At 39.6% G+C, this 17568-nt stretch overlaps 3 protein-coding genes across 4 annotated transcripts in view; 1 reads left to right on the plus strand and 2 right to left on the minus strand.

Annotated features, from left to right (window-relative positions):
• knl1 (kinetochore scaffold 1) overlaps nt 1-806 on the minus strand; it is a 14921-nt gene extending 14115 nt beyond the window's left edge. The window contains exon 1 of the mRNA XM_017411732.3: nt 676-806. The gene's annotated coding sequence lies outside the window, so the exon portion shown is untranslated. The remainder of the gene's footprint in view (nt 1-675) is intronic.
• Nucleotides 807-999: 193 nt separating this feature from the next.
• On the plus strand, nt 1000-4851 carry knstrn (kinetochore localized astrin (SPAG5) binding protein). Of its 2 annotated transcripts, none has more exons than XM_017411818.3 (9): nt 1000-1133; nt 2476-2543; nt 2647-2782; nt 2915-2944; nt 3760-3859; nt 3940-4054; nt 4133-4194; nt 4412-4486; nt 4574-4851. In XM_017411818.3, the coding sequence occupies exons 2-9, from the start codon at nt 2522-2524 to the stop codon at nt 4700-4702; spliced, it is 669 nt and encodes a 222-aa protein (XP_017267307.1). In that variant the 5' UTR covers nt 1000-1133; nt 2476-2521; the 3' UTR covers nt 4703-4851. The 2 variants fall into 2 exon arrangements, with proteins under 2 accessions (XP_017267307.1, XP_017267308.1); XM_017411819.3 differs by having other exon boundaries at nt 2665-2782.
• On the minus strand, nt 4190-17163 carry LOC108233404 (adhesion G-protein coupled receptor G2). The gene is made up of 18 exons (XM_017411831.3): nt 17087-17163; nt 16905-17004; nt 16791-16820; nt 16533-16649; nt 15183-15224; nt 14950-15081; nt 14562-14651; nt 12800-12971; nt 10682-10844; nt 10360-10494; nt 10160-10270; nt 10027-10066; nt 8720-8820; nt 8467-8588; nt 6233-6501; nt 6071-6164; nt 5710-5993; nt 4190-5250 (listed from the first exon to the last, which is right to left on the minus strand). Exons 2-18 carry the CDS (start codon nt 16972-16974, stop codon nt 5087-5089), a joined length of 2136 nt encoding a protein of 711 aa, XP_017267320.1. The 5' UTR covers nt 16975-17004; nt 17087-17163; the 3' UTR covers nt 4190-5086.
• Between the last annotated feature and the right edge of the window lie 405 nt (nt 17164-17568).

Genomic DNA, 17568 nt, shown 5'->3' on the forward strand with positions numbered 1-17568 from the left:
ATCATCAAAATTAAACGAAATAAACATTTGAAATATATGAGTTTGTATGTAATGTATGAATATAATATACAAGTTTCACTTTTTAAATGGAATTACTGAAATCAATCTACTTTTTCATGATATTCTAATTTTATGACCAGCACCTGTAAGTTAGAGTTTAGTGGCATTATTTTAAACTCAAATCATCCCTCTGAAAATAGTCGAAATGGACGAAAAGAAGCTGCTAAAAGCCAAAAGAAAAGCTTTTTAAAAACTGCTGAAGCTACTTAAAGTTATAAGAACATCTGGCTCATAGGAAGCAAAACATAAATAAATATAAGGCACATTAAATTGAAGTTATTTTCACTGACATGTTAAAGAAACAGCCAGAGAGGAATTGTCTAATAAACGAGCTAATATTTTCAAGAGAAAGAAAAAGGAGAACAGCAACTATATTACCAGGCTGGCTAATTTAAAGAAAAATAGTAAATGCTAGGTATATTTGCTAAAGTTTGGATCTCATGGGACAAAATTTGCAAACACTCCTTCATAAACAAAGTGGGTTCACATTTTTTCTTGCTTTTTTCCAGAAATAAAAGTAAATGTTTACTTACACAATGCTAACAACCAGAGACGTTAGCGTCATTGTTAGCGTATTGCTAAAATCAACTTTTTAAAAAAACATGCAATACAGACCTTATCGTGTTGGTGAGGTAAACCTCTTCTTTTTATGAATGATGCATATGTGTTACTGCCTTAAACGAGTTTTTAATCAGACATATCATGAGTTTGACACCAGGTCGATGCGCGGATTTCCAACCCAGAAGCTAACGGCTTCGGTTTTGAATTTAGCCGCCTGCACGCATGCGCACTGGAGCACTGCCTCTGCCGTTTTTTTTTTTTAACTTTTGCTTATTCCGGTCATTAAAACCTTTTTTAAATAGTTTAAAAACCATATTCGTGTTTTTTTCTATCGTTTAAATAGAAAAAAAAATTATTTTGACAGAACATATAAATCTTTTTTAATATTATTATTTAAGCCGGAAGTCGTTGGCACACCGGAACAGATCGTACAGGGCGGGACGTTTTGAAAAGTTCGTACGTTTCACGTTTTTGGACTGTTGATGACTCTCCTGCTCAGCGGATCTTTACAGGTAGTTGGCCCTTTTGTATTAATACACAACACTGCGCCTTTTGATACCTTTTATTTGTGTTAAATGTATTTTTCTTACCGTCGCCAGTGAAACCCGAAGCGACCGGTTGTAAATCGCTGCACCGTGTTGCGTTCAGTTAAAATGAACTCTTTGTCTTTTGGTGCTCAGTTTTTCCAACTTTTGAGACATAGAATCAAAATCAGAATCATATATGTTGGTCTAGTGTGTAATGAACATAATGAACTTGTCTAATATGTAAAGTAAATTAGTGTAAATATATAAATAATCATATTTCTCCTGTAAAGCTGCTCTGGTTGGTGTGGCCAACTTGTAAACAATGACTAAAATGTGATTTATTTTATGTGTAATTCATTTGGGAATGTGTTGAAAAGGGTTGTTAATAGATTTTCAGGTTCTATCTGTTGTCTTATTAATAAATTTGGGGCTGTTTGCATGTAAAATAACATATAAACCTAGGTTTAATGTGTCTGTAGGTGAAGCAATGCAATCCAGGAATTTTTTTCTAGCAAAATATTGATTTTCAAGGTGTTGTTTTTTTCACATATTTTTCTTTTCTGAGTCAGTAATCTTCTTTTAGACTTTAAATTGCACCTATTCATGTCAGAGCTAAAAATAATTGCTGTTTATTTTAAAAAATATGCAATCTCATCTGTGTTTTGGAGAAAGTGTCAAACTAAATTGTGTGAGTCACGATCAAACGAAACAAAATACAAAGAAAATTTGCAAAAATAGATGTTAATTTGAAAAATAATCTCAGCTTTGTTCCTGACAACACAGTAAAGACCCGGAGGGTAGTTGTTTTCTTTGTAAAATGTAAGTTATCCATTAAAAGATGTGCTTTTTTAAATTTATTTCCTATTTTTTACCATGCTTGGGGAGGGATTTTAAACAATAACAGAGGCGTTCATGCCAATGAAGTCAACTCTGTCTGTTAGCAAAATATCTCACGAACCACAGGATGGATTTTAATGAAACATTTAAAGAAATAATCATTGCATGTTTGTCCAGAGCTGATTCACTTCGAACTTAATTCAGGATGGTCAACACGAAAATGGGTGTAGCTCAGACAAATTTAAAGATATTGAGCTAAAATTTGTTGGGGTAGTAGCTGAGAGTCGATCACAACACCTACTCTGAGCGCTGCCTGTGGTGATATTACTCGTAACGTTAATTTTAATGTTTGACCTACAAACGGATCATTTCTCAACTGGTATAAAAGCCTTTAATTTGTATTTCCTTACATTAGGTGACTGCAGTAACCTCTGAACTGTCTTGTTTTCTAAAAATATGTATTATATTTTATTATTGTCTCTCCATACAGGTTTCTTTATTTTGGTTGGTGTTATTTTGTATGTGAAGGAATTAAAATGTCTTTGAAAATTCCAAGGGGTGAGTCGATTTCGCTGTTTTTTCACTTTCTTGTTGGTTTTTAAGAAATGTGTTTTTGTTAGAGTAAGGTTCTGTACTGCATTAAATACCTTAATGTGTGCAGCGCCCCATTTACCTGCAGAAACAAAGAAAAACCTCCACAAACATGAAGCCAAGGACTCGGCAGCACTACCTACAGCAGCCAGCGCTGTCCACAGACCGGACGGGAACCTTAAAGCCCAAAAGGAAAACATACCGAGGTAAATAATAATAATTATAAAGAAAATGGATTATTTTATGTCTCCTTTCTGTTAGATGATGAGATGTAAAGAATACAGTAATTCACTTGTTGGCTTTAATCACAGCCTTTTAATTCTTGTTTTGTCCTTTAGGAAAAACATTGCTCCTAAAAATCACAAGGGGTAAGTCCTAGAGGATGTGACATATTTACTGCCAGATTAACAATGTGTTTGCCCATTTGTTTGTTTGTTTGTTTGTAATGTTGGCTGAATCACTGGTTATGTCCTCCTGACCACCAGCAGTTCAGATCTGTCCTCTGTGGAGGACATTTGTAAACTTGAATTAACTCTTTTTATCTACAGGGGACATTTAGGGCTTCTCAGTGATACCAAATGTGAAGAGGTGTGACTAATTACCTTTAAAAAAATTGGGAAATTAAAAAAAAGACTGTGATTGGGCAATATTTCTCTTCCTGGTTGTCAGGAGGATATTTTAGTGAAACTCTCAAAAGTAATCTTTGGTCGTACGTCTACAAATTTATTCACTTTTGGAGTCAAGATGGCTGCCGCAGCTAAGCAACCTTATCCTTATCCCCTTTTATTGAAGTCAGCTGCATCTGTCTGTTAGCAAAATATCTCTTGAACCACTGAGGGGGGGGTTAGTGAAACTTACAGAAAGTAATCACTGGATGTGCATCAAGAACTGATGAAGGTTTGGAGTCAATCCGATTAAAGATGGCCACCACAGCTAATCGGCGTTAGCCAAAGCAAACATGGTTTTAGCTCTGTCATTTGTCCAGATACTGAGCTAGAATTTGGTGTGGTAGTAGCTGATAGTCGTTCCCATTATATACTCTGAGCGCTAACACATCCCATAAAATCGCTTCAGTTTCAGCTTAAAACTCTGGCGGGCGATATGCATTCCCGCCTGTTAATCTTAACATCTAGTTGCCGTCAGCAGCTGTTATGTCTCCCATCTTTCCCGGACCTACCTGCAGGGTGTCGACCCGGTACGGGCAGCAGGTGGAGCTGAAGGAGCAGAATCAGCACTTGATGGGCGTTAACGAGGAGCTGCAGAAAAACCTCTCTGAGGCGCAGGCGAGGACAGAAAACGCTAAACATTCGTTCGTCTGTTTGTTTGTTGGGTTCTGAAATGGTTTATTTTTTTTCTAAAACAGCAAAGAGTCGCTGAGCTGGAGCTACAAATCGGCGAACTTCAAAAGGAGAATGCGGAGATGAAGAAAAGCCTTCACGACTGCCACGTTCTTCTCGTTTCAGCCAAAATAGACCCAGGTATTAAAGAAACAACTTCAGGTCACATGTTTTCATCACGCTGCCTGGTTGAAATAAACATGCCTTTTTCCTTTTTAGTTTTAGGAAAAACTGTAGGAGATGCAGCACAACAGAATGAAGACAAAAGGAAGGAAGTTATGGTACTAATTCTTTTTATTTCACTTCACTCAACATTAAAATCAGACGCCATAAACTTCAAATCCAGATTTTACAAACGGCAAACTAGAAAACAAACAAAGTTAGACAGATGCTGATGTTATATTGTTCCATACCTGCGTAAGAGAGCACAGTTTATTTAAGACAGACAGTTTGTTATGGCAGAGGAGCAGCCTTTAAATCACCTTCTTCGTATTTCAGGGGGTTTCCACAGACCTGTTGAGGGAACTAAAAGCTTTCGGCGAGGCTACGTCACAACAGCGCGCTCGGCTAAAGGTGGGTCGGACTCTGCTCTTTACGCTCGTCCCGTTTGGTGCCGCTGATGCTTCATCCTGACGGGGTTTTTTTTTTACGAACTTTCAGGAAATCCAGACGACGATGGAGGACGTGGCGAAGGCCCGAGAACTCATGAAGCAGGAGAAGGAGAACGTTTCCCAGCAGGCCGCTGAAATGGAGAAAGCTCTAAAAGAAGCAGAGGCGCTCTTACTGTAAAAGTACTTCATCAGAGAAAACATTGTTCTGTATAAACGGATTGTGTTTGAACCTAAACAGGACATTTTTATTCCTATGTATTCATTCATATTTAAAAAAAAAAAAAACTAACAGCGGGTTGTTGGGTTTAACATGATTTACAGTCATTTGTGTTTAAAAGCTGAACGTTAATCCCTTAAATGTTTTTATAAATGTTTCATTAGTTCAATAAATTACATAAAATCCTCATGTTTCTGATCCTTCCTGTATGAAAACGTATGTATTTACATAAAAATCAGTAAATTTGAGTGGACAAATACCTTTAAATAAATAGAAAATCACAACTTTACATATTATTTGTGTTTCAGTTCCAGGCATGAGCTCCTCAGCGCCGTGTTCCAGGTGTTACAGATGTTTTGGGTGGGGTGTGTTCATGTAGGGGTTGGTGATGGTCTCCAGGCCGCACCTCAGGGTGCTGACACTGGTGGAGCTCTGCGAGCCGGGGCCGCCGCCCGCGGCTTCCTGTCCCGGCCGAGTCGAGCGGTAGTAATGGATGAACAGGAAGAAACCTGACAGAAAGACGGAGAGCTCATCACTTTTATCTGGTTACTAAATTCAAAGATTGTTTTTTTACTTTTCAGAACCTAAATTCACAATAATCCAAATGATGTGAACTAAAGAGAAGTTATTCAACAGACATAATTAAGGGTTTTTCTAACTAACGTAGCAAAAACATAATCTGATGAAATGTAGCATAAAAGTTAAGATCACTGACTTCCTGTGCTGTCTTTCAAAAGCTAGCAGCGAGTTTGTAAACATATTTTAAACGTGTAACGGTCCATCGGTTAAGTTTATACGTGTCTATGGTTTCTACACGCAGCAGTAATTCATATTTATTTCTAAATACAATCCCAAATCCAAAAAGGTTGGGCTGTTGTGCAAAATGTAAAAACAAAAATGCAATCATTTCCTCTATCTTATCGAATTGTATCAGCTGGATTATGTGCAGTCTGGTTACACTTTAATACCTTGGAAGGAGTTGAGGATGGTGAAGATGTAGGTGGCGGGGACGCGGAAGTCACCGTAGGCGAAAAAAGCGAAGCCCCACGAGATCCCCAGCTGGCAGCACAGGCCCAGGATGGTCACGATGCTTTTGCCGTTCTTGCTCTCCTCCGTGTCGACCTTTTGGGTCCTCGTGAGGCAAAAGAGCCAAGACAGCGTGATGATGGCCGTGGAGAAGGTGAAGAGGAAGACCAGCGCGTAGTAGCCAATGTTGACGATGTAGTGGACTTTATTGTCATTTATCCAGCACCTTGAGACGGGGACATCAATCAAACTTTGCAGAATTTTCAAAACAAAACATACCGGTATGCTTGTTTTCAGTCTCACATGTTTACGTTGTCTTTGGGATTATCAGCATAGATGGTCTGTTCACCATATTTTCCTAAAATGGCGAGAACAACTGCAACTACAGCTGGCAAAACTGGGAAAAAAAGCAAACAATTAATCACCAAATCTTGTCTTTGAAAAGGAAAACGGTGACATACTCACTCCAGGCGGTAGCAGAGACTGTGAGGATGTAGCGTCGCATTCCAACCTGGCCCCCCTTGTACAGATGCAGACAGATGTGGAAGGCCTGCGCAGCAAACCAGCTGAAAGTGGCCAGCAGGAAGTAGTGCATGAAGACTGCCATCACCTGACAGCCCACAAAGCTTTTCATCTTTGCCACCTGGTTGTTGATCAGGAAGGCGAAGTTGAGCAGGAACAAGGCCAGCACCAGGTGGATGAGGATGACGGTGGTTTGACTGGGTTTCCTCTTCCTGTCAGTTCAGAAGGAAACCACGTCAGATTCACAGTTTCGGCGTTTCAGATTACCCCTGAGGGTCAAATTTACGCTCAAGCTAAAGCTACATTATTTCAGGAGAAACCTCAAAAGAGAACTAACTGTTTGTTTTTACCTCCACCGAGGAGGTCTGCCTGTCTGTACACAAGATTACTCTAAATGTTGTGACATTTTCAGGATTAGATTTTGGTGGCGATCCAGTCAAAGGTCAACTCTGCAGCTGTATAACAGGAACGTTAAACTGCACAGCTGGACACCTCATGGGTCAAGGGTGATCACTGCTGATTTCAAGGTGACGGGGGTCAAAGGTCGTAGTCACAGATGACCTGGTGCTCTAACTATGCAACCACGTAACGCAGGAAATTGAAACTCCCCGGCTCCCCGGGTCAAAGAGTTCAAGCTTCATGGGGTCAAAGGTCAAGGTCCCAGGTAAGCCGTTTGTTAAAAACTTGTCTCTGCTCCTACATGTGACCCCCTTTGTTCCCTCCACAGAGGTTGTGCAAAGATCAGGTCTAAATATTCAGGTGGATTAAATTCTGGTTCTGATCCAGATTATGATCCGGATCACACAGCTTTTTAATCTGGTTTGATGGAAGTTTGCTCTCCGAGCGCTTCTGGTTGTTATTAATCCTATTTTAGCCATTCATGCATCGAAACGTCTGGCTTGTTCAGTTTGGTTTTTAAACATTTTCCCCCATAAAAACACACTGAGATCTTTTCTGTTCCTTCAAAAAAACATTGTTCTCTTTGAAATGCTACTTTGAGTTTTTATCTATGGTTCTGTTTCTTTAAGCTTTAATGGCAGAGTTTCATCTTCTTCAGTAAATTTCAGCACTCACTGCAGTTTAATTTAATATTTTTGATGTTTTATTGTTAGACAAGAAAGGATTTGGATGAAAAAACAAAGGTAATAACCAAAGAATACTGATGGCAGCCATCTTTTAATGACTGTGAACTGACTTTATTTCAAAGCTTGAGTAACAGAAACACTATATTTTTATGTATCACTTACTTGCACTAAAGTCCCTTCATTTTTTAACAGCTTAGAGTTTTTTTTTTTTATTGACAGTAAATATTCCTGAAACCAAACAAGCCAATAAAAGAGGGCAGTTTGCATGAAGTCCTACTTGAGACCAAACGGGAGTTTTCCACAGCCGTCCAACAACGAGGCCACTCTTCCTCCTGATTTCCCTACTGTAAATAAAAAGTACGGGACCTCGCCGCAGCGCTTTACAGGTTCGAAAAGTGAACTTATTTCCATAAACTGTCCCAGCATTCGCAGAACCAAGAGGTTTTTCTTTGTACCATATATGTTTCTGACGTTGTCTTTTCTATTTTATACATCAGTGCGTTGGTTGTTTTTAAAATGTGCTGCAGCAAAAAACTTTTAACTGATTGATGAAGATCTGAGGAGTTTTAAACAACATTCTGTAGACGTTTCGTTAAATGTTTAAGAACTCTGGTATGTTGAAGATTTATAATCATTATTATGGCAAAACCTATGACTGGTTGACTGATTTTAACATGTTTGATTAAAGCTCTACTGGTCAACTTTCAGCTTGTGTTCTGCTTCTTTTAGCTCTCAGCTAGTGTTCTGCTTGTTTTAGCTCTCAGCTAGTGTTCTGCTTGTTTTAGCTCTCAGCTAGTGTTCTGCTTCTTTTAGCTCTCAGCTAGTGTTCTGCTTCTTTTAGCTTTCATTGTAGACTCAAACACACAAGACAAACTATTTTAGCTGCATGCTAAAAAGCATTTGGCGATGTGTTGCTAAAATAAGCAAAGCCTTCTATAGAAAAGCCTTTTTATGGTAAAGTTGCATCTTTCAGTTTAACAACAAACCACGTTTCATTTAAAGTTTGTACATCTTTTTATGTACTGATTTGTTGCATTAACTCTATTAAGATAAGTATAAATAAAAACAGTTTGTACTTCTAGTTTTTGCTACCTTAAAAGAAAGTGCATGAAGAGGACTACGCCGAGGAAGAACATGGACAAGCCACACCCGACCTGAGTGAGGATAGTCAGGTTCTTCAGGTCCGCACTAGAAATCGTTTCATTAATGGGAGTCTGAAAAAGCAGAAAAGAAAAACAGGTATTAGAAATTTGCTACATATTTTGCAGGCTGGAGGGTTTCCGGTGGGAGCGTCGATACAAGTCGTGGAACTTCGTTCAGAACCAAATATTCAAATCAATCTCACCAACAAGATGGCGAAGAATGTCAGATGCGAACACTGGCAGATAATTCCGTCTCCGCTTTCAAAGGTTTCACATCCGTCTTTGGTCCAGTTTGGTTTCCTGCCTGTAAGGCCAGAACGAACAAACGTTACAGGAAGTGAAGGAAACGAGAAAACCCCGGCAGCAGTGGTGAAAACAGAAAGAGCTTCGAACTGATGTCCTAAGAAGGGACGTATTATGTCCATCTGTCCATTTCTCTGTGGACAGTGTCTTGTCCGAGCTATAAATTGATAAACCTTTAACATAGAATCATCAAACTGCACAAATGGACACCTCTGGAATCAAGGATGATCCCTATTGATTTTAAGGTCAAAGGTCAAGGTCACCGATGACTCCTTGGTAAAAAAAAAAACTTTGTTCTATCTCTACAACCGTGTAACGTAGGAATGTCAGACTGCATTTGGGCACCTCATGTGTCGTAGATGATCCTTATTGATTTCAGGGTCAAAGGTCAAGGGGTAAAATGTCACGGTCACCATTGACCCCTTGGTGAAAACCTTGTCCATGCTCTAACTCTGCAACCGTGTAACGTAGGAATGTCAAACTGCACGGCTGGACACCTCATGTGTCGGAGATGATCCCTATTGATTTCAGGGTCTTGGGTCAAAGGTCAAGAGGTCAAAGGTCACGGTCACCATTGACCCCTTGGTGAAAACCTTGTCCATGCTCTAAGTTTGCAACTGTGTAACAAGGTCAAAGGTCAAAGGTTGTGAAAATCATCTGTATGCTCCAGGCTCACATTCACATAACATAAAAATGTGAAACCCTTTGTTCGTTTATGGGAGCACACACAGATCCTGAATCAAATCCTGATTTTAATAAAAGAAAGAAACAAAACAACACTCGGACCAAACACTTACAGTAACTTACTATCTTGTGAAAGGATACACTGTAAATAAACCCTTCTGCATGCTGCGTTTTGATTGGCTGGTTTAGTCTGCAACTCTTAATCTCAAACAATCAGGAGTTCAGTTGCTGTCTCTCTGGACTGTCACTACTGACTGATGGTTTCACAGCACGTGTCGCTGTTTTTCCTAAGCACAGATTTTAAAAACAAATATATATCTAAAAGAAGAAAACCTGCACCACATTCTCACACTAACATCCATCATCCATCATCCAGATTAATATGTGACCCAGAAAATCCAGGCAGAGTGACACATTACCAAACTCCAAGCCGTCACCCACATTGGTAGTTTCAGCTGCATCATATAATAAGATAAACATCTAAACATGTAAACATGTAAACAGTGGAAATTTCACCATTCACCTTCACCATTCCACGACTGACAGCGAGGAACGTTCCCTTTCTGTGAATAAAAACAGAGCTGCACTGGTTAAACACTCTTTAACAGTGAATGATCATTGAAAAACTACTAAAAAAAGATTATTTTTTTACTCACATAACTTATTTCTTTGAAAGTGACGTTTATTGAGTCAGTAAGATTCTTGATTTCAGCTCCCATGTCAACTGCTAGAACCTCGTTACCTAAAACAGTGCTGTTGTTCTCATCCTGGAGGGGGTAGGAAATGGTATAAATGAATATATATATACGCCATTTAAAGTAAAATGACTGACTCCCAGCTGTTTTTCGAGCCTTACCTGAGTCATATTTAAAAACCGGAGCACGGCTACAAACGGTCCAGTGTTGTTTGGACCGACTGCTTTCTGAAAAGCTTCTTTTGACACCGACACAGATCTGGAGAATTTATCAAGAGATGCCGTGTCTTCTATAATCTGCAGGAAAAGAAACGTGTTTTAGTTTCAGATGAGCGTGACTCGTCCTCGGTGAAAAAGCGGCTCATAAACACATCAGCTGCGTCGTCACAAGTCAAATAAGGAGAATCACTCATTGGAAATGCTCTGAAAGCATCTGCTGAAGGGAGAAAACAGCTAACAGCAGAAGTTAAAGCAATGCACCCACGTTTAACTTGTCCTGTGGAGTCCTGTAAGCGAAAGACATTGGGTTCAGGTCCTCGGTGTCCGGTTGTCTCACCAACAAGCCCTCGACTCCTTTCCCCAAAGATAAGGAGGCCGAGGTTCCGTTCATGCTGGACACCAAGTTTCCCATTTCAGTCATGAGTTCTCTGTGAGGAAAACAGAACCAGAGCAGGAGTAAGGAAATCTTTCAGCTAAAGTTTTTCTACCTTTGGCTTCTTTTTATGCTTTTATCTTGCCTCTGAATCATTTTAGCTTTTAACAAACCTTTTGCTGCTCTTAGCTTTTACCTAGCATTCTGTTTCCTTTAGCCTTCAGCTGATGTTCTGCTCCTTTTAGCCTTCAGCTTGTGTTCTGCTTCTTTTAGCTCTCAGCTTGTGTTCTGCTTCTTTTAGCTCTCAGCTAGTGTTCTGCTTCTTTTAGTTCTCAGCTAGTGTTCTGCTTCTTTTAGCTCTCAGCTAGTGTTCTGCTTCTTTTAGCCTTCAGCTTGTGTTCTGCTTCTTTCAGCCTTCAGCTGATGTTCTGCTTCTTTTAGCGTTCAGCTAGTGTTCTGCTTCTTTTAGCGTTCAGCTAGTGTTCTGCTTCTTTTAGCGTTCAGCTTGTGTTCTTCTGCTTTTAGCCTTCAGCTGATGTTCTGCTTCTTTTAGCGTTCAGCTAGTGTTCTGCTTCTTTTAGCCTTCAGCTGATGTTCTGCTTCTTTTAGCGTTCAGCTAGTGTTCTGTTTCTTTTAGCCTTCAGCTAGTGTTCTTCTGCTTTTAGCCTTCAGCTGATGTTCTGCTTCTTTTAGCGTTCAGCTAGTGTTCTGCTTCTTTTAGCCTTCAGCTGATGTTCTGCTTCTTTTAGCCTTCAGCTGATGTTCTGCTTATTTTAGCCTTCAGCTGATGTTCTTCTGCTTTTAGCCTTCAGCTAGAGTTCTGCTTCTTTTAGCTCTCAGCTGATGTTCTGCCTCTTTTAGCATTCAGCTGATGTTCTGCCTCTTTTAGCATTCAGCTGATGTTCTTCTGGTTTTAGCCTTCAGCTAGAGTTCTGCTTCTTTTAGCTCTCAGCTGATGTTCTGCTTCTTTTAGCCTTCAGCTGATGTTGTGCTTCTTTTAGCGTTCAGCTAGTGTTCTGCTTCTTTTAGCCTTCAGCTGATGTTCTTCTGCTTTTAGCCTTCAGCTAGAGTTCTGCTTCTTTTAGCTCTCAGCTGATGTTCTGCCTCTTTTAGCATTCAGCTGATGTTCTGCCTCTTTTAGCATTCAGCTGATGTTCTTCTGGTTTTAGCCTTCAGCTAGAGTTCTGCTTCTTTTAGCCTTCAGCTGATGTTCTGCTTCTTTTAGCCTTCAGCTGATGTTGTGCTTCTTTTAGCGTTCAGCTAGTGTTCTGCTTCTTTTAGCCCTCAGCTGATGTTCTGCCTCTTTTAGCATTCAGCTGATGTTCTGCTTCTTTTAACCTTTAGCTAGTGTTCTGCTTCTTTTAGCCTTCAGCTGATGTTCTTCTGCTTTTAGCCTTCAGCTAGAGTTCTGCTTCTTTTAGCTCTCAGCTGATGTTCTGCCTCTTTTAGCATTCAGCTGATGTTCTGCCTCTTTTAGCATTCAGCTGATGTTCTTCTGGTTTTAGCCTTCAGCTAGAGTTCTGCTTCTTTTAGCTCTCAGCTGATGTTCTGCCTCTTTTAGCATTCAGCTGATGTTCTGCTTCTTTTAGCATTCAGCTGATGTTCTGCTTCTATAACAAAGATTTTCTGCGCTGCATCTTAACAGAAAATGTTTGGCTTCTAGCTCATCATTAACCCTTTAAAGACTTGAAATGTTCCCTAAGTTTGGAGTTTCGGTGATTCCTAAACTAGAAGCTTTCCAGAAATCCTGATTCCTGTCGAAGTCCTCCAGCTTTAAGCCGACATCACAGCCGAGGCCCGCAGCGGTAACAGCCGCAGTATTTTGACACTAAGGTATAAAAACGTCTCAATGTGAGCCTTCTAACGTTAGTGTAGGTGAAGCTCAGGAAGGTCTATAAACCAGACCAACATCGTCTAAACTGTTGTATAACTGGAATACAGAAGCTACAAATCTGCTTCAGCTAACCGCAGAAAAACAATAATGGTAAAATAAAATAAGCCGAGTCTTACGCAGCTCCGGATGCATCAACTTCTTCACTTCCTTCAGAGATTAGAGGAATTTTTATATCTGGCAGCGGCAGCTCCTCATCCGCCTCTTTTATCGGGTTGTTACAGTTGATACATTCGACATCTGATCCATTTAATCCGTTTGTCAGATTTATAATGTACTTGTTATTATAGTCTGTAGTTTAAAACACAAGAAAAGATTTTTTTAACATCTCAAATACAAAATAACGTGTATTACTTCTTACTTTGGGAAGTTCATTATATTCTATAATTCTCTTTAAATTTTTGCTACAATCCTGAAAATAAATACACAGGTGTGACAGATTGTCTCAAGGGAAAATAGGATTTACTGATAAGTGTTCTGAGGTGTTCTCATCGGGAGGAAACAGGCTCGGTTCACTCTGCAGGTAAATACGACCCGATTCAGATTTGTTTTTGCCTCTGTGTGACACATATCAGATTTCTTCATGGCAGTGTGAACGTGATGAATCAGAATCGGATACACATCCGGTGTTTCTCAAAGCGCAGTGTGAACGTTCACGGAGGTCCCTGACGTCAAAGTCCCTCCGCTCTTCATCCACTCGTGCCTCTGCACAGGTCATAACATTTGAGCTCTTTTTCTTCTCTCATCTTTTACAGCTTCAGCATCAACACGCTAACACTCGCAGCGTCCATATAGTGTGGCATCATGTCTTCTGCGCCTGCGGGTCACTTCAGGGAACTGTTCACGCTGGAGTCTGATGGAGGTCGCTGTGTGAACGCAGCCATAACTGTGATGTAAAGAACGTCTGTTCATAGGTGGATGTCAGGCCTCTCTGTCTAAATCAGGGGTCTCCAACCCTGGTCCTTGAGGGCCGCCATCCTGCAGGTTTTCCTTCTTTCCCTGCTCCAACACACCTGATTCAGTGGTTAAATCACCTCTTCTTGTTCTGCAGAAGCCTGTTAATCACCCATTGATTCAAACCAGGTGTTGGAGCAGAGGAACAAGTAAAACCTTCAGGATGGTGGCCCTGAGGACCAGGGTTGGACAACCCTGGTCTAAATGATGACATCGGTGGTGTTCTCATGTCTTATCAATAAAGCTCTGTTCACAAACACCCTCTTATAGACGTCGTTTCCACGAGAACGATCTCTGGAAACGTTCCTGTTCTCTCAGTGCTTGTTGTGGCGAATCAACAAGGGGGAAAAAAACAAACTTGTTGAATCCGCTGTAGTTTCCACGCCAGGCAGGGTTGCCAGACAGGGAATAGCGAACTATCGTACCTCTGCTTTAAAATTGTTGCCTTTCGACCCAAACCTGTCATACGTGCTGAGGGAGGTGTTCTTTCTCAGAGGGGGGAGGTTGGTGAACATGACGAGGAGGAGGACTTGGCCCTAAAACTATCTTATAAAAGCAGTAATCATCATATATCTGGCAACCCTGATGCATGTAAACAGTTACATCCAAAAAGGTGAACACATTAATGTTTGTTTGGGCCTAGGATGAGGTCGGGTCGCATCCTCACACCAAAATGGAGGTCGGTACGCCGTTTATTGTTCAAGTTATCCAGCTCACAAGATGAACCGGACGGACAGAGGGTATTTCCAGGTCCTCTGTGAACAATAAAGCTGATCATTTCTTTAAGACCAATCCAGAAAGTACTTTTTACAGACAGAGTACCTAACTTGGCACGTGTACTACAACATGTAGCACCGTAGCTTCCTCGTGTACTACAACACAAGTCAAAAAGGATCATTGAGCTCGAAAAGCCCATGAAAAACGTACCTGAGGTTTTGCAGGACTTTTCATCATATTTCGCTTTCTTGCAACATCTGTCCTTCGTGTTCACGGGTCCACTCTCGATAAATGTTTCATCTGTCAGTGATTAACGTCAAAGAAAACCAAATATAATCCAACAAAGATCCATGCAATGAAGAGGAAGTAGAAACCTGAGATGATGAACTGACTGAGTTTTCATTTTTTACATTTTTTCTACATTCAAATGTAGCTTTATTAGAGGTTTTTCATTTTAACATTTGGCGTTTTAACACTAAACTGGACCATAAGTTATAACATATAAGAACAATAAGTCATTTGGACCTTTTTGTGCAATAAAAACAAGTATTTTCATGTGCTTTAAAAAGTGGATTTAACTGTATTTCTGTAAAATCACCTGGAAATGGTTTGGATTTGTTTCCAGCCAGAGCGTGCACGGTCACGTTCATACAGGAAAGACTTTTTGAGATGTAAAGTCTGAGAGAAGTCCCATTCTGTTCCACTTGTGGCCATATTTTCCAAAGCTTTTCTGATAAATAAAAACAGAAATGCATTTTTCGGTTAGCTAAAATTCAGATCTAAGTTTTATAAAAAATAAATAAAAAAATAAAACAAGAAGGCTGAACTTACTGTGTTTTTCCTGGTCCTTCTGTAGAAATATTATGCAACCATCTAAACAAAAAGAATGTTTTCAGAGATATACTGATTTATACATGTCAGCAGAGCAACAATAATAATAATAATAAAAAAGAAAACAATCATGCAGACAACAGCAATTAGGCATTAATTAAAAACTAGTTTCATGGCTGAGATTTTCTTTTAAATTTAAGTTAAATCTGTGCGTTAACATTATTTGGTACAATTCCCCCGTCTCTCTTCCAGTCAGTAGGCAGCATATTGTACATTAATGTCTGGACCAAGGCGTGTGTGTGTTTGTTTTATTTGTATTTGGTCAGCAGCTGGAATTATTTGCTGTCATTTTGACCAAATCGGGTGCAAACAGCAGTCCGTTCGAGAGAAAAGACTGGAAATAAAAGCCTGAAGGAATGCATATTGCCTGCCGCCTTTCATGACGTTCATTTAACCTGAGATCACCTCATGTTGAGAAATGATGGAGCTGGAGCCATTTTGGTCAAACCTTGACTCTCTCAGCTACTACCACACCAAACTTTTGCTGGAGGAAATGATAAAACTGTCTCACTTGGAAAGAATACGCTTCTCACTAGCAAACAAACTGAAACGATTCGATAAAACTTGGCAACCTCGTCTACTATATATTGACAACTCAACTTGAAGTTGACTTAATACGAGCCTTGAAATGATAAGATATAAGTCCCAGGGGAAGGGAGATGGGTGGATGATGTTATCTTAATTTATTTCTGTATTGTTTTTATTTTTCCCTGTGTTCAGATTAGAAAAATGAGGATGAATCTGCATTGTGGATGTCTTAATTTCCATAGTTGTTTCCTCAATAAAACTGTTTAAAATAAACTTTAGGCCAGCGGCTGCAAAATCCCCTGAGTTACAGACATTTTTGTGTTTCCGTTTTAAGGACGGATGGCAGTGATTTCATCAAGCTGATTCCAATCAGTTGTGGACGAACATCTGTGATTGCTTTCTGCAGCTTCATTAGAGTTTTAGGAGATATTTTGGTACCATCCACACACACACACACATCACTGCAAAAACATCATCATCCACCTTTAAAATGCATGAATGCATTTATATGTGAATTCCAAATAAATGCTATAAAACACATTCTTTTTTTGTTTAGTTTAAAATCTATTTTTCAACTTTAAAAAAACCCTCAAAAACAATGTAATTCAGAAAATGGAAACAGTCTAAAATAACATGTAGCAGAGATACTCACAGACTCACATCTGTATGTATTTGTAGATAAAAAGGAAGCAGTGATTTAAAAACACACTCTCCTTATTGCTCACATTACTTTTGAATCGTAAAAATATTTAATTGACTCACCTCCAGTCGCATTCGGATGTTTCGATGCATTAATGATGCCGTAGAAGTTATCAGCAACAATCCGAACAGTATTTCCTTCCTTTAAACATTCTTTCAGATCATCTTTTCTTTTAGCTGCTGAGGATTTTAACAAAAAAAAAAAAAGAAAACATTTCACATTTAAGAGTTTAAGAATGTCATGATAGTACGTTAACTGATTCGCACATTTTAGCTTTTTCTGCATAAATTGTTTTAAAAGAGTTGGTAAAAGCCGGTGACCTGAGTCGTTTGGTTGAGCCGCCACCAAGCCTGGAGAGGATGAAACCATAAAATATGAGTGAGGACGCACAGCTTCCAGATCAGCTGGGTTACTCGAGTAGTTTAGGTACTTACAAGTCAGAAAAATCCACAAAAAGCCCTCCAGCAAAAGCTGAAACGTCCAGCTGTGCCGAATCATGTTCATGACAACAAGCCTCAGTCTGGATGAACGATCCTGAAATCATGAAGCTTTTATTCAGAACCTGTTTATTTGTTAAAGTCGATCAGCTGTCAGCAAGAGGTGTTTTGTTCCTCACCTTCCTGTGGCTGAAATGCAGCAGCAGTCGGCTGCAGGAAGCAGAAGTAACTGAATCTTCTCGGCCAGTTAAAGATCTTCCCTAACCTTTGCATAGATAGCTATGGCAAAAAAAGTTTGCTTTGCAAATTTGGAGGCCCAGAAACATGTCACCGGAGATGAATGTGCTACTCTTCTATGCAAAGGAGGGAGAAGAAATAACTTTATGTTGGAACAGATATCTAACAGACTCTGTAAGAGACAACAGGTTGGACTGTAAACAACATTATTTCCACCTGAAACACAAGTTTTACAGTAGGTGCTGATTTTCCTATGAGGTGTAAACAAAATGTGATACTTTAACTGTTCTTGTGGCAAAAAAAACAAGTCAGGGACGCTCTAACGTGTGTTAAATGCTGTTTTACACTAATAAACAGTTAAAAGAGGAGTACATTGAATACATTTGATTTTATGGCTTTGAATCCTCTTTTAATACTAGGAAAT

Source organism: Kryptolebias marmoratus, linkage group LG19 (assembly GCF_001649575.2).
Source record: "Kryptolebias marmoratus isolate JLee-2015 linkage group LG19, ASM164957v2, whole genome shotgun sequence".
NCBI lineage: Eukaryota > Metazoa > Chordata > Actinopteri > Cyprinodontiformes > Rivulidae > Kryptolebias > Kryptolebias marmoratus.